This window comes from Xiphophorus maculatus, chromosome 3 (assembly GCF_002775205.1).
Source record: "Xiphophorus maculatus strain JP 163 A chromosome 3, X_maculatus-5.0-male, whole genome shotgun sequence".
Taxonomy (NCBI): domain Eukaryota; kingdom Metazoa; phylum Chordata; class Actinopteri; order Cyprinodontiformes; family Poeciliidae; genus Xiphophorus; species Xiphophorus maculatus.
The window spans coordinates 12,123,472-12,139,887 of NC_036445.1; the positions used below are offsets into that span (position 1 = coordinate 12,123,472).

General features: G+C 41.6%; 1 protein-coding gene across 1 annotated transcript in view; it reads left to right on the forward strand.

Moving 5' to 3' along the window:
- The first annotated feature begins 4,528 nt into the window (after window positions 1-4,528).
- Window positions 4,529-16,416, forward strand: part of LOC102216404 (lamin-A) — a 35,360-nt gene continuing 23,472 nt past the window's right edge. Inside the window, exons 1-2 of the mRNA XM_005801851.3 lie at window positions 4,529-4,721; window positions 6,428-6,794. Of these exons, the coding sequence (XP_005801908.2) occupies window positions 6,466-6,794 (329 nt within the window). The 5' untranslated portion in view covers window positions 4,529-4,721; window positions 6,428-6,465. The remainder of the gene's footprint in view (window positions 4,722-6,427; window positions 6,795-16,416) is intronic.

Sequence of the window (16,416 nt, forward strand, 5' to 3'; positions counted from 1 at the left end):
CACAGCAGGCTTTTTAGGTTTTACCAATGAGTTTCCATGTTGAGTCAATGAGCAAACAGAAGAGATTGACATGTTGTTTTATCCTCATTAAGGCTGACAACAAGCTTAATGCATGTAACCAGACTTTTTATTTTAAAATAATAAAATAAAAAGATATAAATTATTTTAATAGCAATAAAACTATTGCTATTTAAAAAAGCAATAAAACTAGCATTTTGTGCAAAAGCTCTGTTTTTAATTTCTAGAGGGATGTTTACCTTTTTTCTACCTCTAAAATCTGCTGGCATGTTCCACTGTTCATGAGACAATGAGGAAAACCTCAGAGTGAAGGCATTTTCTAAAAGCGAAAGAATTAAAAATAGGCACAGAACTTGATCTCCGATATCAGCTGAAAACCTGGCATGAAATCAGTTTAAGGTGACGCATTTCTCAGATTTGTTTGTGTTTCTCGGAGGTATCTGATCATTTTATGAGCTGTAAATAGGAATGAAACTCTTAATTTCACCAATTTTCTAATTTATTAAAATGTTCTGCTCTGAAAATATATTTATTATAAAGAAAGACCTAAAAATAATAATATTTTAATCTTGAATTTAGCGGAGTCCAAGTTAAAGAGGTTTAAAAGTTCCTATCAGAATCAAGTAGTTTAAATGTGATTTAATACTGCTTCACTTCCATGCTCTGCTAATAGCTGCCGCCAGAGGGCGCCCGCGGGTTTCAGCGTAATTAGCAGAGATTGGCAGCCCAATCAGCAGAGCAGATCTGCAGGTGGTGGAGGCCTGGACACGGCTCGGTTCGGTTCGGCTCGGCTCGGCAGCTCTCATTTAGGTTCAAAGATACCCTTCAGAGAGGAGATAAAGCGATGATTAAGCGGCTTGTCAACATTTTGAAAGGTCAGCGCAGACCGTGAACAGCAGAGGCGTGTTGGAAACGGCTGCAAAGATAGAAGGTAAGGCGAGATGCTCAACAACGCGCTGGTTTTCTCATGAAAGTTCCCCCCTTTGTTCCTCCCTGTGTCCATTTATTAAAGTGGGCAGACAGACAGTGAGTTGAGTCAGTTCATGAACTTAGTGACCCATGCTGTGGAAAAGGGGAAAAAAGTTTTCATGCAGCGATTCAGCCGCTGGGTGGCGCTTTGTTTGTTACTGAATTACTTCAGAGCAGCTAGTGTAGCAGCAGGGGGCGCCAGAGAGGCGCAAACTGGGAGGTTGAAGATGATTGATGAAGAAAGCAGCTTAGTTTGCAACACTGTAAAGTAGATTTTATTAAAACACAGTCAGTAAAACAAAGTCTGTAAACCCTAAACAGTGAATATCTGGGTACATTAATGGTTTAACCAGCAGTTTCTGTTTCTCTGGATGTCTGACCTCAGAGTGAGAAATCAGTTTCCTTTCAGTTTCTGTGGATGTTGAAGCCTGGATTAAGAAAGTCTGATGCAATTTTGGCCTCAGATGCTGATTATTTTTCACATTTTGAATCAATTTAGTACTTTAAATGTTGGATTTACCTCTTCTGCATTCCAGCAGGTTCTTCAGAGATCAGCTACTGATCTATTTATGTAATTCAAGTTTGTTGAAGCGGAAAAACGCATTAAAAAAGAGATTAGAGATTAATCACAGACGTGTTTTAGAAAAAACTTGGACATTTCTGAGCTGTAAAAGATTTCAATCTTGTTTGCCTTTATTTGTTTTTACTAGTAAAATCTTAATAAATAGAAACTTTATTTCAGACACAACCGTCCAACAACGAGATTAGTTTTTATTATAGTAGTAGTTCTGTTTTGTTTCTGTTTTTGTCGTCTTTTTTTTATACTTTGGTTAACTTTAGGTGCAGAATACAAAAAGTATTGTGATTGCGTTTTATAAATACTCACCAAAAAATTCAAGTTTTCAAAAAATGTATCGAATTATTGCTGAACAACCAGCTGACTGGCGTTTCCTCCCAGGTTTTGCTGCCGCCATTTTGCTTTTTGTAAGTGGAGCGCCATAATTCACTGGCGTAAACCGCCTGAATGTAAGAAAAAATAATCAATTTCACGTCAGTTTTAAAGGCTAATAAATGCATTCATAAACATGAAAACATTATATCTATAATTTTAGTATGTTTCAGTTTTATAAATGGACAATATAGTTCCAGTTATAGTTGTACTGTTAACGGAAATGTTTTCTGAATTTTTTGTTTTTCTGGTTAACTGTAATAACCTTGGTGGTCAGATGTGTGCCGGTTTCTCCAGATGGAGACGATGAGGCACGCTGGAGGAAAAACATGCGGTTCCAGAAATCGGACTGAAGGAGAAAAGGCTCCAGGTCCAGATGAGTCAGTGCATCTGAATGTGGGCAGTTTGTCACGAGAGTTTCCTCAGACTCCCACTGGAGAGCCGCTTCCTGTCATCGGATCAGAGATGATCCTGGCCGTTTGTTTGCATCTCTGACTCTATCAGTGATCTGACCTGCCCCGTTTTATCATTTGCATTGGAAACTAAAGACACAAAGAAACATTTGTTTGATGTTGAGCCACATTCTGGATTTCTGGATGACTAACATCCACGAGTAACGAGCTCTGACAGAGAAAAGGAACTGACTGGTCATAAATGTAGATTGTTTCTTGGGAACTGACTTGAGTTGTGAATATTTAACTTGTAAACTGAATGAGTGCAGGCTGGGCCGGATTGAAAGAGAGGATTCTGCAGAGCTCGTTCCTCGGGTTTGAAACAGGATGGAAGTTGATCTGAAAACGTTTTACTTTCCTTTTGAGGCTGAAATTCTTTTGCTTCCAAATTCCCCTTTTTCTTGGAAGAGATGGAAGTCACTGAGAAACCCAACGGGTTTGTCTTTGGTTTTCCTGCTTTCATTGGTGGCGACAGGAAGAGGATCCACAGCTAACATGGACGTCTAAAGAGTCGGTCAGGTTGAGTCTTTGGTTCAGAACAAGAACCGCATGTCTGCTGTTGACCATTCCTGGCAGCTTGGATTTACTGTTCAGGACCAAAGTGAAGCAGTTGTTCATACAGTGGTGGAATAAATCCTGAAATCCTCCACTGATTATTTTTAGGGAACTTTTTAATGTGAATGGAACGAGTTCAGAAAAGGAATAGCAAGCGATCTCTTCTAAAGCTTTAACACCAAGTAAACACTAATATTAGGGACGCATCGATTTATCGGCACCGATTTCCTTCATTCAGGAGGAGATTATCAGTCAGTACTTCACTGTGAAGTTGATCTTATCTCCCTCTGCAAATGTCTTAAAATCAGCTACTGTCCTCTTCTGCTCTACTGTTGGCCCCGCCCACCAGGTCATGTCTGCATGTTTGCAGTTAATAGTCGCCCCATTGTTACAAACTCAGCGACTTTCTTTCTATATTTAGCAACCTTTCTGACAAAAAAAAGTTGATATCGGCCAACCTCGGATTCGGCAGCTCAGACTTTTTAAAGATCAGGAATCGGCCAGTAAACTGCAATCGGTGCATCACTATTTATTATCTTTGGAGCAAAAGAGGAACGATTTAGAGTCAACTCACAGCTTCAGTTATTACAGCTGGAAACAAGAAATCAGGATGAAATCAGGGTGTAGTGATGAACTCTGACCTGAACCTTCAGATCCAAATAAAGGCGGTTACAAAGTCGGCCTTCCATCAGCTGAAGGTCCAGGATTACAGGACTAAAAAAAAAAAACAAAATCAAGAGAAACTCATCCATTTTTATCTTTATCCAGAATGCTGCTGCTGGAGTTCTGACTAAAACTGCCTGAATGTGCTACACAAACAAACTTTAGAAGTTTTTGTTTGGTGAAAAATAAACAAGATCTAAAGATTGGCAGATTTTTTTCTTTAGAAGCTCCTTTTGGCTGCCTGCCTGGTGCTTTCAGCGGTAAGGTCTTGGTGTGGGCAGGAGGCGTGAGCAGCTCCTAACTGGGACTCGTTACTGGGAGGCCGACGCGGCACCGGGCCGGGATACTCCCCATGCCCAAACCGAGCCACCGTCTGGCCTCATGCGCACACTTTTCCATGGTGAGGAGGAAAATAAAAACGTCTGTTTCTCCCTGCATCCCAACCTGATTGGACCTGTGACTCCATTAACTCCACCCCGGAGAAATAAATATAAGAGCGGGGTCAGTTTGTGTCAGATGTTTTAGGCTTTCAGGGTGAGTTATGGGATTTATTTAGCCGTTTTTAAGGATTATTTCCCTTCAGGTTTGGACTTCAGGTTATTTTCCTGCCAGATTTCAGCTCTGACTGGTTGATTCGTTGTGTTTGAGTGAAGTTTCTCCTCCTAAAAAGCTGTTTTGCCTTTTTTTTTTTCCTTCAGCTGCAGGATTTTTCTGTTTTTTCCTGCGTGTTAAGGGTTGTTCCTGCACATTTCCCTCTCCCTCCAGCTGCTCGGTTTCAGTGTCGCTGCGTTTTATTGACAGACCGCTCGGTCCGGCCGCTGAGGTCAGCCTGAGCGAAATGAGAAGGGAAGCGGTAGGAGGGAGACGGAGCCGGCTCCTGGCTCCTCCTCGTGGCCTCCCCTCCCCCGCCTCCTCTCCTGCTCCAGCAGTAGGTAGAGGCGCTGCGGCGAAGGCAGGCAGGCAGTTCAGGGCTCGAGCCAAAGGCGCACACACACCCACCAGAGCAGGACCGCGTCCTTCAGCCGATCCTTCCCTCACCGCAGCAGAACAACTTCCACAAAGCCTTCCCTGTTTTTCCCTCCGCCGTCTGCAGGGAGGACGTTCTCACCGCTACGGTAAGATCCTCACATGTTTCTGTGACTCCCTGTTCTGACGGGTTTCATTTGGACTCGGTTATTCCTGAAAGCCTCGGCACGTGAGTTCGCTGCTGTGGGCGTGTTCGGGCGTTCCTCCCACATGGATGTTTAGGAGACGCTGTGACGGCGGTGATGGGGTGCATAGCGAAGTTTGCCGTTCCCGCCCACTCTCTGGAGAATCAAACATTCACCAAATCTTCCCTGGTCCTGCACGATTAACGGTGGAGATAACGGCTGAGAAAAACCATTTATTACGTTTGACTGGCGAATCTCTGCAGAGTCGGAGCTTCAAAGGCTTTACTTTAGTTTCTGTTTATACTGGGTACGATGGTGAACCAGGAACATTGTAGATGGAAAGAAAAATGAGTAGATTTATGCAAATAAATCTACTTTCTTCTTCTGTCTGAAGTGGCACTGATACGTTTTTGTTCCTGGGAGTTTCTGTCGAGCAGAGAGAATAACTAACACTGTTTAGACATCCAGATACTGTACATGTTGAATCAGTTTCTCCAGCTGCAGCCCGTTCTGAGTCCTGCTGCCCTTTTCTGGGCATCCTGCCGCTCTGTTTATCAGATGACTCAGCGCTCGAATTGTTTTATATCTGAAAATGTTGCAACAAATTTTACTCAAAAGAAAACGTTTTGCCCGGATCTCCGGAGAGACGAAGCAATTAGCAGCTTTTTCTCTTTAATTCAAAACTCTGGAAAGGAAACGGGGAGAGATGTTTTAATTTTGCGCTGCCTGCTTGCAACTTTCACTGCAGAAACACAAGATCTGTGGGTTAGTTTTGTCTTATTTTATTTGTATTAAGATGTTAAGAAACTACACTAAAATACTACACAGTTTGTAATTAAATGAAGGCGAAATTCATCAGTTTCACCTTCATTTAATTAGTTTATTTGAGAAGACCAATGCATACAAACAGAACAGAAACGAACATGTAACTGATGTGTTTATATCTACAGTTAATCACAACTGCAGTCTGAGTTAAACATTTCTATACAATTTATATAAATCTCCTGAAATATTCAGTAAACGCACTAAAGGTTTCCACGAGACATTTCTTCCACTTAGCAGCAGTAAAATAAAACGCAGCTAAAATTAACAACATTATTAATAAACAGTTAAAAATATATACAAAACATGGCAGAGTTATTCATGAAACACTGCATGTGATTAAGTTGGTCTAAAATGTAAAAATACATTTTAATATAAATGCAGAACTGATCTTATAGTTACAGAAAGTAACAGAAAAATGGGCCGAGCTGATTGTTGCTATGGTAACCACCAACCATCAACAACAGCGCTTGATACACCAGTAAAGGTCTGGAGAAACAACTTGATTAAACAAAATGAATTCAAAGAGTGAATGAAGAGACTTTGACAAACTTCATGTCTATAATGGAGTTAAAATAAAACCTTGAACTTTGGTTCGGTATGAATTCAAACCGAACCAAAGTTCACTTCAACCGGACCCAGACTGAGGTTGGTAGGCGGACCAGATCTCTCAGAATGTGATTGGCACCAAACAAACCGGACCTTCCAGACAAACGGACTGGAGTTTGATTAAAGCAGTTTAAACGGCGCTGGTGTGAACGCTCTATTAGAGAATCCAGTTCTGATGATCCTCTAGTGGCTCTGTAACCGTTTTGCCTCACATTAACTCGCCCTCTCTTTCCCCACAGCCAGCCCCCCACATCTGCGCCTCTGACCATCACTCGCCATGGAAACCCCAAGCCAGAAACGCCGCAGCGCCGTCTCCCCGACCCGCATCACCCGGCTGCAGGAGAAGGAGGAGCTGTGCAACCTGAACGACCGGCTGGCGGTCTACATCGACAAGGTGCGCTCCCTGGAGTCCGAGAACGCCTCGCTGCGGCTGCGCATCTCCGAGTCGGAGTCGGAGGTCACGCGCGACCTGTCCGGCATCAAGACGGCGTACGAGACGGAGCTGGCCGACGCCCGCAAGACGCTGGACATGGTGGCCAAGGAGCGGGCGCGGCTGCAGCTGGAGCTGAGCAAGATCCGGGAGGAGCACAAGGAGCTGAAAGCCAGGTAGGAGCGGCAGGTTTCCAGACTTCAACCAATTAATCACATGATTAATCAAACAGCAAAAGCAATCATTTCCATCTACATGCTTCTTTTTGAGGATGCTGCCCTTTAATGTTATCAAAAAGCTACCATTTGAAAAAAAACCCAAAACATTTGACACACAGAACAAAGTAATTCAATTTCAGTTTTTTAAATTTTACATACTGGCAATTATTGCCTGTTTTCTGTCCGTTTGACGGGTAATTTTGTTTACAAAGACGTCATGATCTATTTTATCTGGTTTGTTTATATATTTTGTATATTTAAAATGTCTTCCAGTTCCAGTATTAGATGTTCTTTGGAAATTAATATGTATTTATCTTTCAGAAGATACATTATTATGCCATTATTATATTAGTTGCAAAATGCAGTTACAATATTATCGTTTATCACAATAATTTCAGTGACAGTTTATCATCCAGTAAAATGTGTTGTGACAAACCCAGCAGGTTCCCAGTCCGACACCAGTCACTGATAATGTAACTCCAGATTGAGTTTAACTGGCTGTAACGAAGCGGCTCTGCGCCGCACTGCAGGGGAGCTGAGAATCTTTGTTTCTGAAATATTTGCTTTGTGGTGCTGCACAAAGTGATTAATTGATAAAAATGGGTGTTTAGGCGACTGTTTTTGATTTCATCGTGTTGTTTAGCGTTTCTTTCCATCTGTTGCTCATCAGCAAACGCAGCCCGTCCCTCTGACGCTCGTTTCATGTTCAGTTTTTTTTTTCTGTTGAATCTGAATCTTTGTCCTTTATGAAAACATATCTTTGTTTCAAAAAATATTGTACACACATGATTTCAGAAAAGTTTTTATCCACATGAACAAATCGGCCTTTGATGTTTGTTTTAAACATTTAGTGACATACTTGTAGGCTGTGTCTGTCTTTGCTAGCACATAAAAGCTACATTAGCTAAGCTAATTTAGCTAGTTTAGCTGTAAGTACTTCAGTATATTTCACTGATGTGTATCTTAGTAAAATACTCAAACATTGTAATTGAGTAACAGTTGTATTGTACTTGTGTTGGTTAATGTAACAGTACATTACATTGTTTAATTTATTATATAATGATGTATTGTTATGCAACGTTCTCTCGTTCGATAGGGATGAGCTAGTTATAAGCTTCTGGCTTGTTTATTGTTGTCATAGCAACTACCATGACAGTTAGCTACGGTCCCTACCAAGATGGCGGTCAGCTACAAAGACACATGAGAGCTGTGTGTTGATACTGATTGTTGTGACAAGTTGTTGTTTCTCGGCCAGCCCTCAGACTCCGTCTGAGTGTTTCTCTGGAACTTTGGCTCCAGATCTGCATGAATAAATCTGATGGTTGCATTTTCACTGTGAGGCTCTTTCTGCCTGCGGCTCACACCCCATGCTCTGAACTAACGCGGTGGTGCAACAGCATACCTCTGTAGCAGGAATGCTGCAGGGAGCCAGACCTGATACAGGCTCTCCGGATGACATTCCCGCTTGCTGAGTCTGTGTGAATCGTTAGCCAACAAGCCTCAGGCCTGTGCTGTGTTGGAGGGACACACCTCTCCACACACTGCCCCACCTTTCCCTCTCTAACTGCCTTGTTGAGGCTCAGTTCCTGTCATCATGCAGGGATAAATGCAGCTTTTTAGTTTTAGCTTGGTATTAAAGTGCTGCCTTTTTCCCATCAGAGTGGTTCTGGTTCTGATTTAGACCCAGTGTCTGAAACATTCCAGCAGCCAGATCTTTCCCTCCAGCGTGGAAAAACTGCTGCTGCCGAAAAACAAAAGTCTCTTGTTCTCTTCAGGGGCTGAAACATTGTAAAGGGTTCAGGAACTTCAAGTTAAGGAAATCCTGATGAAGAGAAGAACGTAGATCACAAAATAAGACTTAATGTTCGGATTGGACTCCTAGTATCAGTTTTATCCAATAAAATTCTGAAACGATGCTTGTATGTGTGCTGCAGGCTGCAGCTGCTGCATAATTTTGTTGTAATTTTGCCAGTTATTAGTGATTATTATGGGATGTGTAGCTTCATGCTCATGTTTCCTTGTAGCTTCATCATAACATAAATGTTTCTCCAACTTAACAGAACAAAATAAACTAACCTCAGTTTGGCACTGCTAAGCTAGCTGCTACATTACTGAAACACTTCCTGCTGAAGATATCAAAGTAAAAGCACTTCCTGTTTCATTCAGAGATTATTTTACACTTTTTCTCCGCTTTGTCTCGTTCATTATTCCGTTAAATTCAAACATTCTTACTATGAAAAAAAGAAGAAAAAAGGTTTTAAAATGGTTTCCCAATATTAAAACATTTCCAGTTCAGAAGTTCAAACCAGATTCAGTGAGATTATGAAGACAGGGATTAACGGATGTTAAACTCAGACATCATCTAAATAAACAGTTTTTAATCTCTTAGGTTTCTTGGAGCATAAGTGCTTATTTATAATTTAAATGCTAAATTAAAAGCAAGTTAGTGCATAAAGAGGTAATTATTCCATGTTCATGTTGTAATTTTTTCCTAAAGGTAACCAGTATTTGTGTGCATTGTGCCTGCGGTGACCTAGCTGTTTATTTCAGACTTTACTCTGAATTTAGGTGAATAAATGTTTCGTTTTATGCTTCTTGACTTTTATCTCCTGCTCCATCAGGAGCGTTATCATCCTGTTAGCACTACATCGCTAAAGCTGCATCTCTGCAGACTCAAACCTTAAACCATCCAGGCCTTACAGCTGATGTTCTCCTTACCTTAGAGTAGCTGCAGCTTCATTTATGGTTTTATGTTGTTCTGTTTTGTATCTAAATAAGAAATGGAAGGTTGTGGATTTGTGATGCAGCTACTGATTTAACAAAACAAAAATAACCTGAACTTTATTGACTGTAGTGGGTTTTTCAAACCCAGAGAAAGTGAAACTACTACAGGTTTCCTATTTGCACGCCCTCATGAATCCACAGCATCTCATTTTTGAAGCATTTCCTCATTTTATACATCAATCAATCAAATTTTATTTGTATAGCACATTTCAGCAGCAAGACCTTTCAAAGTGCTTTACATCATTACAAACACAGAATCATAACGCAATATAGAATGAATCATTAAGTCAAGTTACATCAATAAATTTGTAATTGATTACATTTCAAATACAATTCTAAACAGGTGGGTTTTCAGTTGAGATTTAAAAGAAGTCAGTGTTTCAGCTGTTTTACAGTTTTCATATTTTAAACAGGTCTGTGACATATCTGTGTGTGTTAGTGAAAGCAGATCAGGGACGGATCTGGAGGTTTTCAGTTATTTCCTCTGTGTTGAGTCAGTGATTTGAACATTTTTAAGCTTTTGTTTCCAACAGGTTGAGTTTGGCTGAGAGCATCACACCGTTTCTCTACCTGGAGAGTAAAACTGCATCATTCAGCCTCTCAACATCAAACCCTTTCAAAAGCTTTTTCTAATTATGAAATGGTTCAGTTTCTGTTTCTGCTTTAAAAGATGCAGAGCAGCTAGAGGAGTTCATCACTGAGCTCTCCACCATTTCTGCGGGAAATGGATCTTTATGACGTCTCTTTGTCCTGCAGCGGCTGCTCATTGTGTTGGGTTTTCATCGTATCCATGGTGACTTTGTCCTGAAGTCGGCCTGGATTTACGACGCCGTAGATCGGTGGGAAAAAAGTAAATTTGTGTCAAAAAATTTAGATTTTCAGATGGTCAGAAATTAAAAGATTAGTCTCAGTGTTGAGAGAGCAGCGTTCAGCCTCTGTTGTGATTCTGATGCTGTTTTTCAGAGGAAGCCGATCTTCTGACGCCTGTGTGGTGAAACGCCTCCCTCCTCTCTGCTGCTTTTAGCCGGCCTGTTTTTTTGTTTGGTTGCCATGGTGCCGTGACGCGGCGGTGACTCAGAGGTTTTTTTTGAGGCCTGTGGAATGGGCCGAGTGGTCTCGTGTGATGGGAAGTGACTGGATGGGCTTCCTGCTCGCTTCTGTCCTCGTTTCCCTCTGAATGCGACGCAACAGGTGAAGCGCTGAGTCCGGTCCAGCTGAAGGGACACACCTGTTCAGCCTGAAGGCTGCGCTCACACACACAGCTTTGTTTGGCTAACTGTAGCACATGTCGCCTTCCCGCAGGGAGAACCTCAAGCTGTCTGCTCGGACTGCCAGACATTCCCCTGCAGCTCCGGCTGCTTTCATAAAGGATTTAAAAACGGTTGGAAAGTGAAATATGCAGAAGCAGGTAGAGGGTGGAGGCTGCAGTTCCTTCTGCTGGGTTCGGCTGAGAAACGTCTCAGAAAACCTCTGAAACATTTAGCCCTGAGCTGTTTGCTATTTTATGGCTGAAAAAGTGATCAAATGTTCTGAATATATTATTATTTATGATTATTGTGTTTCTGTCTTCAAGGAGTCACTTAAATGAACCTCAGGCATCACCTCTCAGCGCATCTGATGCTGGTTGTTAAATTATTTACCGCATTAGTATGAAGAATTTACATTATTGATCTCATCAGACTCTCTGTCTGCTCTGGAGAAAGTTTCCTCACCTCAATTTGCTGAATGCTTGAAGTTGCTCCTGTCTTCTGATTAATTGATGCTGATAGACTGTTAAAGTTCATCATGTTGTATTATTCTCTTATGATAAACAAACCTGAAGTGTTGCCTTGATTCTTTCAAACATGTTTGAGAAATCCTTTAGTCTCCATGGAAACCTTCTAGTTTTTAAAGACAGATGCCCAATATATTTGATATACTGTATATAACATTTTTATAACAACTGAAGGCAACAGTTTGCCAATTGGTGCTGGCTAGTCTGTAGGAGCTGAGTGGGGGAGTCGCAGAAACTTGAACTGCATCTCAAAGGGAATAACATAACACCACGTAAAGCTAAAAAAAGTCCATTTACATGAACACTGCCTCCTTAGAAGAAGAAGAATTACTTTATTCATCCCAGCAGGGAAATTATTTCGCAGTTACAGCAAGAATTTTTTATACACAGATTAACACACACACGACAGGAGCTGCGTCTGCAGGCAGCCAGCTGAGCCAGCGCCATTTTTGAAGGAGGACATGTGGCAAAGGTCGTCGGGACCGGGAGTCGAACCCACGACGTCTGCGGGTCTAAGGCCTCCAAATGTGGGGCGTGCTAACCCCCTGCGCCACCACAGCACACCTTAAAGTCATCTGAAAGCATCGCGGGTTCGGTCGGTTAGTCTTTTTCTCATTCATCCAAATAGAAAAACGTAAAGAGGAAGTTACACTTTTCTATGCGACTGCAGCGCATTTCTTAACGGTTTTTCCCCCAAACGAGTGCGGACTTGTTCACCCATTGTCTCTCTGCTGTAGAACATCTGAACTGCGGTTCTGACAGACAGACGGGTTCTGTCTGATGGTGATCTTCAGGTAAACAGACGAACCCTTTTCCTGCCCAGACACAAAGCGCAGCGCCGCCCCACCTGTTGAGGTTCAGGGCGTGGCTCCAGGCAGGACGAGCTTCTGCTAAGGCTTTTATTTTCTTTTGGGAAACTGTCTTTGGATCTGGATTAAAAAAGCTCTAACGTGGTCGGACACGTTTCTCTGCAGACTGAAGGTTGTTAACGAGGCAAAGATGGTTCGTATGTTGCTGTGGTAACAGTCATAATCATGCAGGAAGTAGATTCATCATGCAGCACATCCCTGCTGCCTGTGCTGGGAGTGTTTCACCACTCAGTCCAGACCGTAGCTGAGCATTAAGTCTGTACAGTTTATAGTGAATCATTACTGTGTTTTGTTCCACTACGGGCCATTCAGATATTCTATAAATAACTGGAAATTCCCTCAACTTTGTGCAACAGGTCTCATATTTTTGTTTGCTGTAGGGTAAAGGCGACACCCGAGCAACACAGTCGCTGTGAGAAACAAACAGGTTCATATCTAATAATAAACTGACCGTTCTGTAGAGGAAGCCGGGTCATCATCAGACTATATTTAGTTTCTATATTTAACCTCAGGGGAATCGAAGGCGCATTGCAGAGGTAAAACCTTAAACATCTGAGCCTTTTAGGGCCTTCAGGAGGATTTATGGAGTAACTCAGATAAAACATTTTAGATTCTTTCCTAAAATGGAGAAAAGGAAGATGTGTTTGTCTTTACATCAGAGGGCCGGTGGAAGTTTAAACGGGGGCCTGGGCCCCTCGTCCTGCCGGGCACCATTAGCAGCGTTTCAGTTCAGAGTTGATGGAAATCTGGAAGAGAAAACCAAGTTTAATTGACTGGAAACAATCGGAGGAGATATTTGTGAACAAACTGAGGCTCAAACATTAAAAAGATTAACCTCCAAGCATCAGATTGTAACCATGGCAACACAACAAACCATGAAGATCACAGTCTTGCAAAGTAAAGCTGCTCTTATCTTCATTTATCTTTGCTGACACCATAAAATCCAATTTACTAGTTTTCTCAAGAGGGGTGAACGACATGACTGGAAAAACTTGTCATGATACAAACGTTTCATATCAGTCGATTATAGATTATTATGAATTAGTTTTTTTTTTGTTTTAAACCTCTGAAATCCTCCCAAACTGGTGACGTGACATTTACTGTTTAATCCAGAGTTTTCACTACAACATGTTGTTGCTAGGTAACCAGAGTGAGTGAGTTGTGTTAGCTAGCCAGGAGAGCTACAGCTTGTCCTCTGCCTACATCTCCCAGAAGGCTTTGCAAATATTCTGTCAGATGAATTGGTCACATGTCTATCACAAAATATATTGTTGATTTATTATTACACTAATTCTCAAACAAACAAACTTTAGATCTGCAATCTTTACTAAATTCAAGCATTTATTCGAGGCCACTGTTGGTTCGGACTCTAAGCAGCTTGGTTTGCTTATGCCTTGGGCTGTCTCTGATTAAATTTGTTTATTTTACCTGCTCTGGATTTGGCGCTGAACATTTTGGCCTTCAGCTGTTTGTAGAGTCTGAAAACTCGACGACAGCAGCAGATCCATCCGTCAGCAGCAGCTTGTTAAAGAATGAAACGTTGCTTTATTCAGCTGCAGCAGCTGGAAAACGACAAATATTAGGAGGCTTAGAGTTTTAATTCTTGGATTCTCGTGAATGTTTTAATTTGCTTTTAAACTGTGAATGCATGTTGTATGTTCTTTTGAGAGTTAAGAGTTTTTGCGGTGCTAGTGGCTCATATTTCTTGCGACAGTAGGCAGACAGGAAAGCGGGCGAGGAGAGGGGGGAAGAAATGCGGCAAAGGTCGCCGGGACCGGGAGTGGAACCCGCAACATCCGCGTCGAGGACTAAGGCCTCCAAACGGGGCGTGCTGACCCCCTGCGCCACGTTGTATGTTTTAAAACGATGGTGAGGTTAAGTGATTGGTTTCCTTCTGGAACAATCCGCCATCACTCATGGAGTTGGGATTAACTTCTGCAAGCAAAAAGTAGGTCAGTTTGGTTTGCAAATGTTTTATGCTCCAACAGGCGCAATATATGTAAATTTAACTCTGTTCAGTTAAATCATCATTTTTACATCCACAAATGTTTCATTGTGATCGAAGGAAACTTCAGTTTCTGAGTGGAAAATTTCAAACGCTTTCTGTTGTGTCCATCTTTTAATTGATCTGTTGTACGTTAAATGCATATGAATAATAATTTGTGACCATATTGGAGCTCCTTCCTGCTGCTTCAGCATCGTAACAGAGCGTCACTCCGCTGCTTTCGTCCTCCAGTGATCATCGCTGCAGCTCTGCTTTCCGCCCAGCAGGAACAGAGCTGCTGGAACTAATAACATTAACGGAGGTAACATTACATGATGGTGGCCCAGTATGTCATAATGGTGATCAGTGGTTAGAGCCAGAGCTGCTTCTCTTCACCCAGCTGCAGCTTTTCTTCATGTCATTTGATCACATTTCTTCTCTTGCTATGATCTCAGCCTGGATTGTGTCAGTGGACAATTGTCTGTCAGGGTGAGTCATGGCGGGGAAGATCAGAGCTCTTTTATCTGGGAGTCATGTAAACTGAATCACGACGCTCTGGGGGGCCAGAAAATACTCCCAATACCAGACAGCTTGTTGGAAAAATGATTCAGAGCTGAATTATCTTTGAGATGCAGGCACTTTCATTTTTTAGTTTCGTCTGCCTGGATGTCTCCCGGCTTCGTCTGGCTAATCTGGATTTAAACGGTAAAACCTGGGAAGCTTGACTGTATGCAGATCCTGCAGGTACATTTTGCCTGAATCAGACCTCTAACCTTCCAGTACAAATCACAAGTTAAAGGAGACGTATGCAAAGTTAAATTAAAGAATTCACATTTTGAATGTTTTAATAATTTCATTTGAGTTTCAACTACTTCTAAAAACAGAACAAGCACTTTAAAAAGCCAGTTTTTGACAATATTTTTTGGAATTGGAAAATGAGCCGTTTCAAAAACGTCTGGAATGTAACATCACAAATCAGGAGGAGCTGCATTATTGCCTAGCAACTGCAGAAGCCCAGACCATTGCCTAGCAACCCAAACTGGCCTCCAGCACATTTGGTCAGCTTCTTGTACGCGCTGTACAAAAAGCTTTTTGTCTGCTGGAAAAAACAGGTGTTTTGTTGCTGACTTTCCATCCAGAAAACTTTCTGCATTCTTGTTTGTGCAGGAGGCTCTACTGATGCTTTGCAAAGACATAGGCTTGTATAATTGTGCACCTTTTTGCAGCCGTTTCCATGTGTAAATGTTGAGCTGGGGGCGTAGCCAGCAGCAGCTAATTTGTATATAAAGAGAGTTTTAATGAGTCCTTAAAACAGCTCATTCTGCCCTGGTAAAAATCTAGCTGGTAAGATAGCTAGATTTTTCCGTCTATCAGAGGTAAGTGCAATTTTATCTCCAGTTGGCTGGATAAAGTTTATACATTCTGTGGAGATGCAGGTCTTAAATGTCATTTATTATCATTTTAAATTTGAGTTGGTGAAACCTGTGCAAACTTTGACCCCAGTTATTGAGTCCTTGTAGCTGCGCTTCCCTTACAAATATGTGAAAAACTTTGTCGATATTTGGAAAAAAATTGGAATTGCAGTGTTCCCATTTAATAAATGCAGTTAAAATCAAATATGAATAAATTTATATTGACTTTTTATAATTCATTAGAAAGCCATCATTGTCCAACTACTTTCTGTTTTGTCATTTCTGCCAGTAGTAACTTCCTGTTTTTGATCACATGACTTGTGGAATGCGAAAAATGTTTCCCCGTGAACTACACCCATTTTTGAAACATATTTTTGTATTTCTAGTTTGTGCAGTTATACGGCCGGTTTAAACGCAGCTGCAGTCCTGCAGGTTTTGGATGCATCGGTTTATTTTATCCAGGTGTGCAGGAGCAGTTAATGATCAAAGTTTGGTGAAACTTGCTGAAATGCCTGAGAGCTAAATCAGCCTCATGATTTGTGTGTTGGAGCATGAACCGAGCCTGTAGCGTTCCATGTTACTCAACGTTTCCTGAGCTGGAGAACATCAGGTCTGAGCAAGCAGCCTTTTGTTCATAAATTACACAACAGTAATGTTAAATATCAAAAGATTTTGATCCCTGCATTGAAACTTCTTTCTTTGAATTGTTTTTTTTCCGGATTCCTCATCCTAGTCAGACTCTGCAGCTCCTAACAGG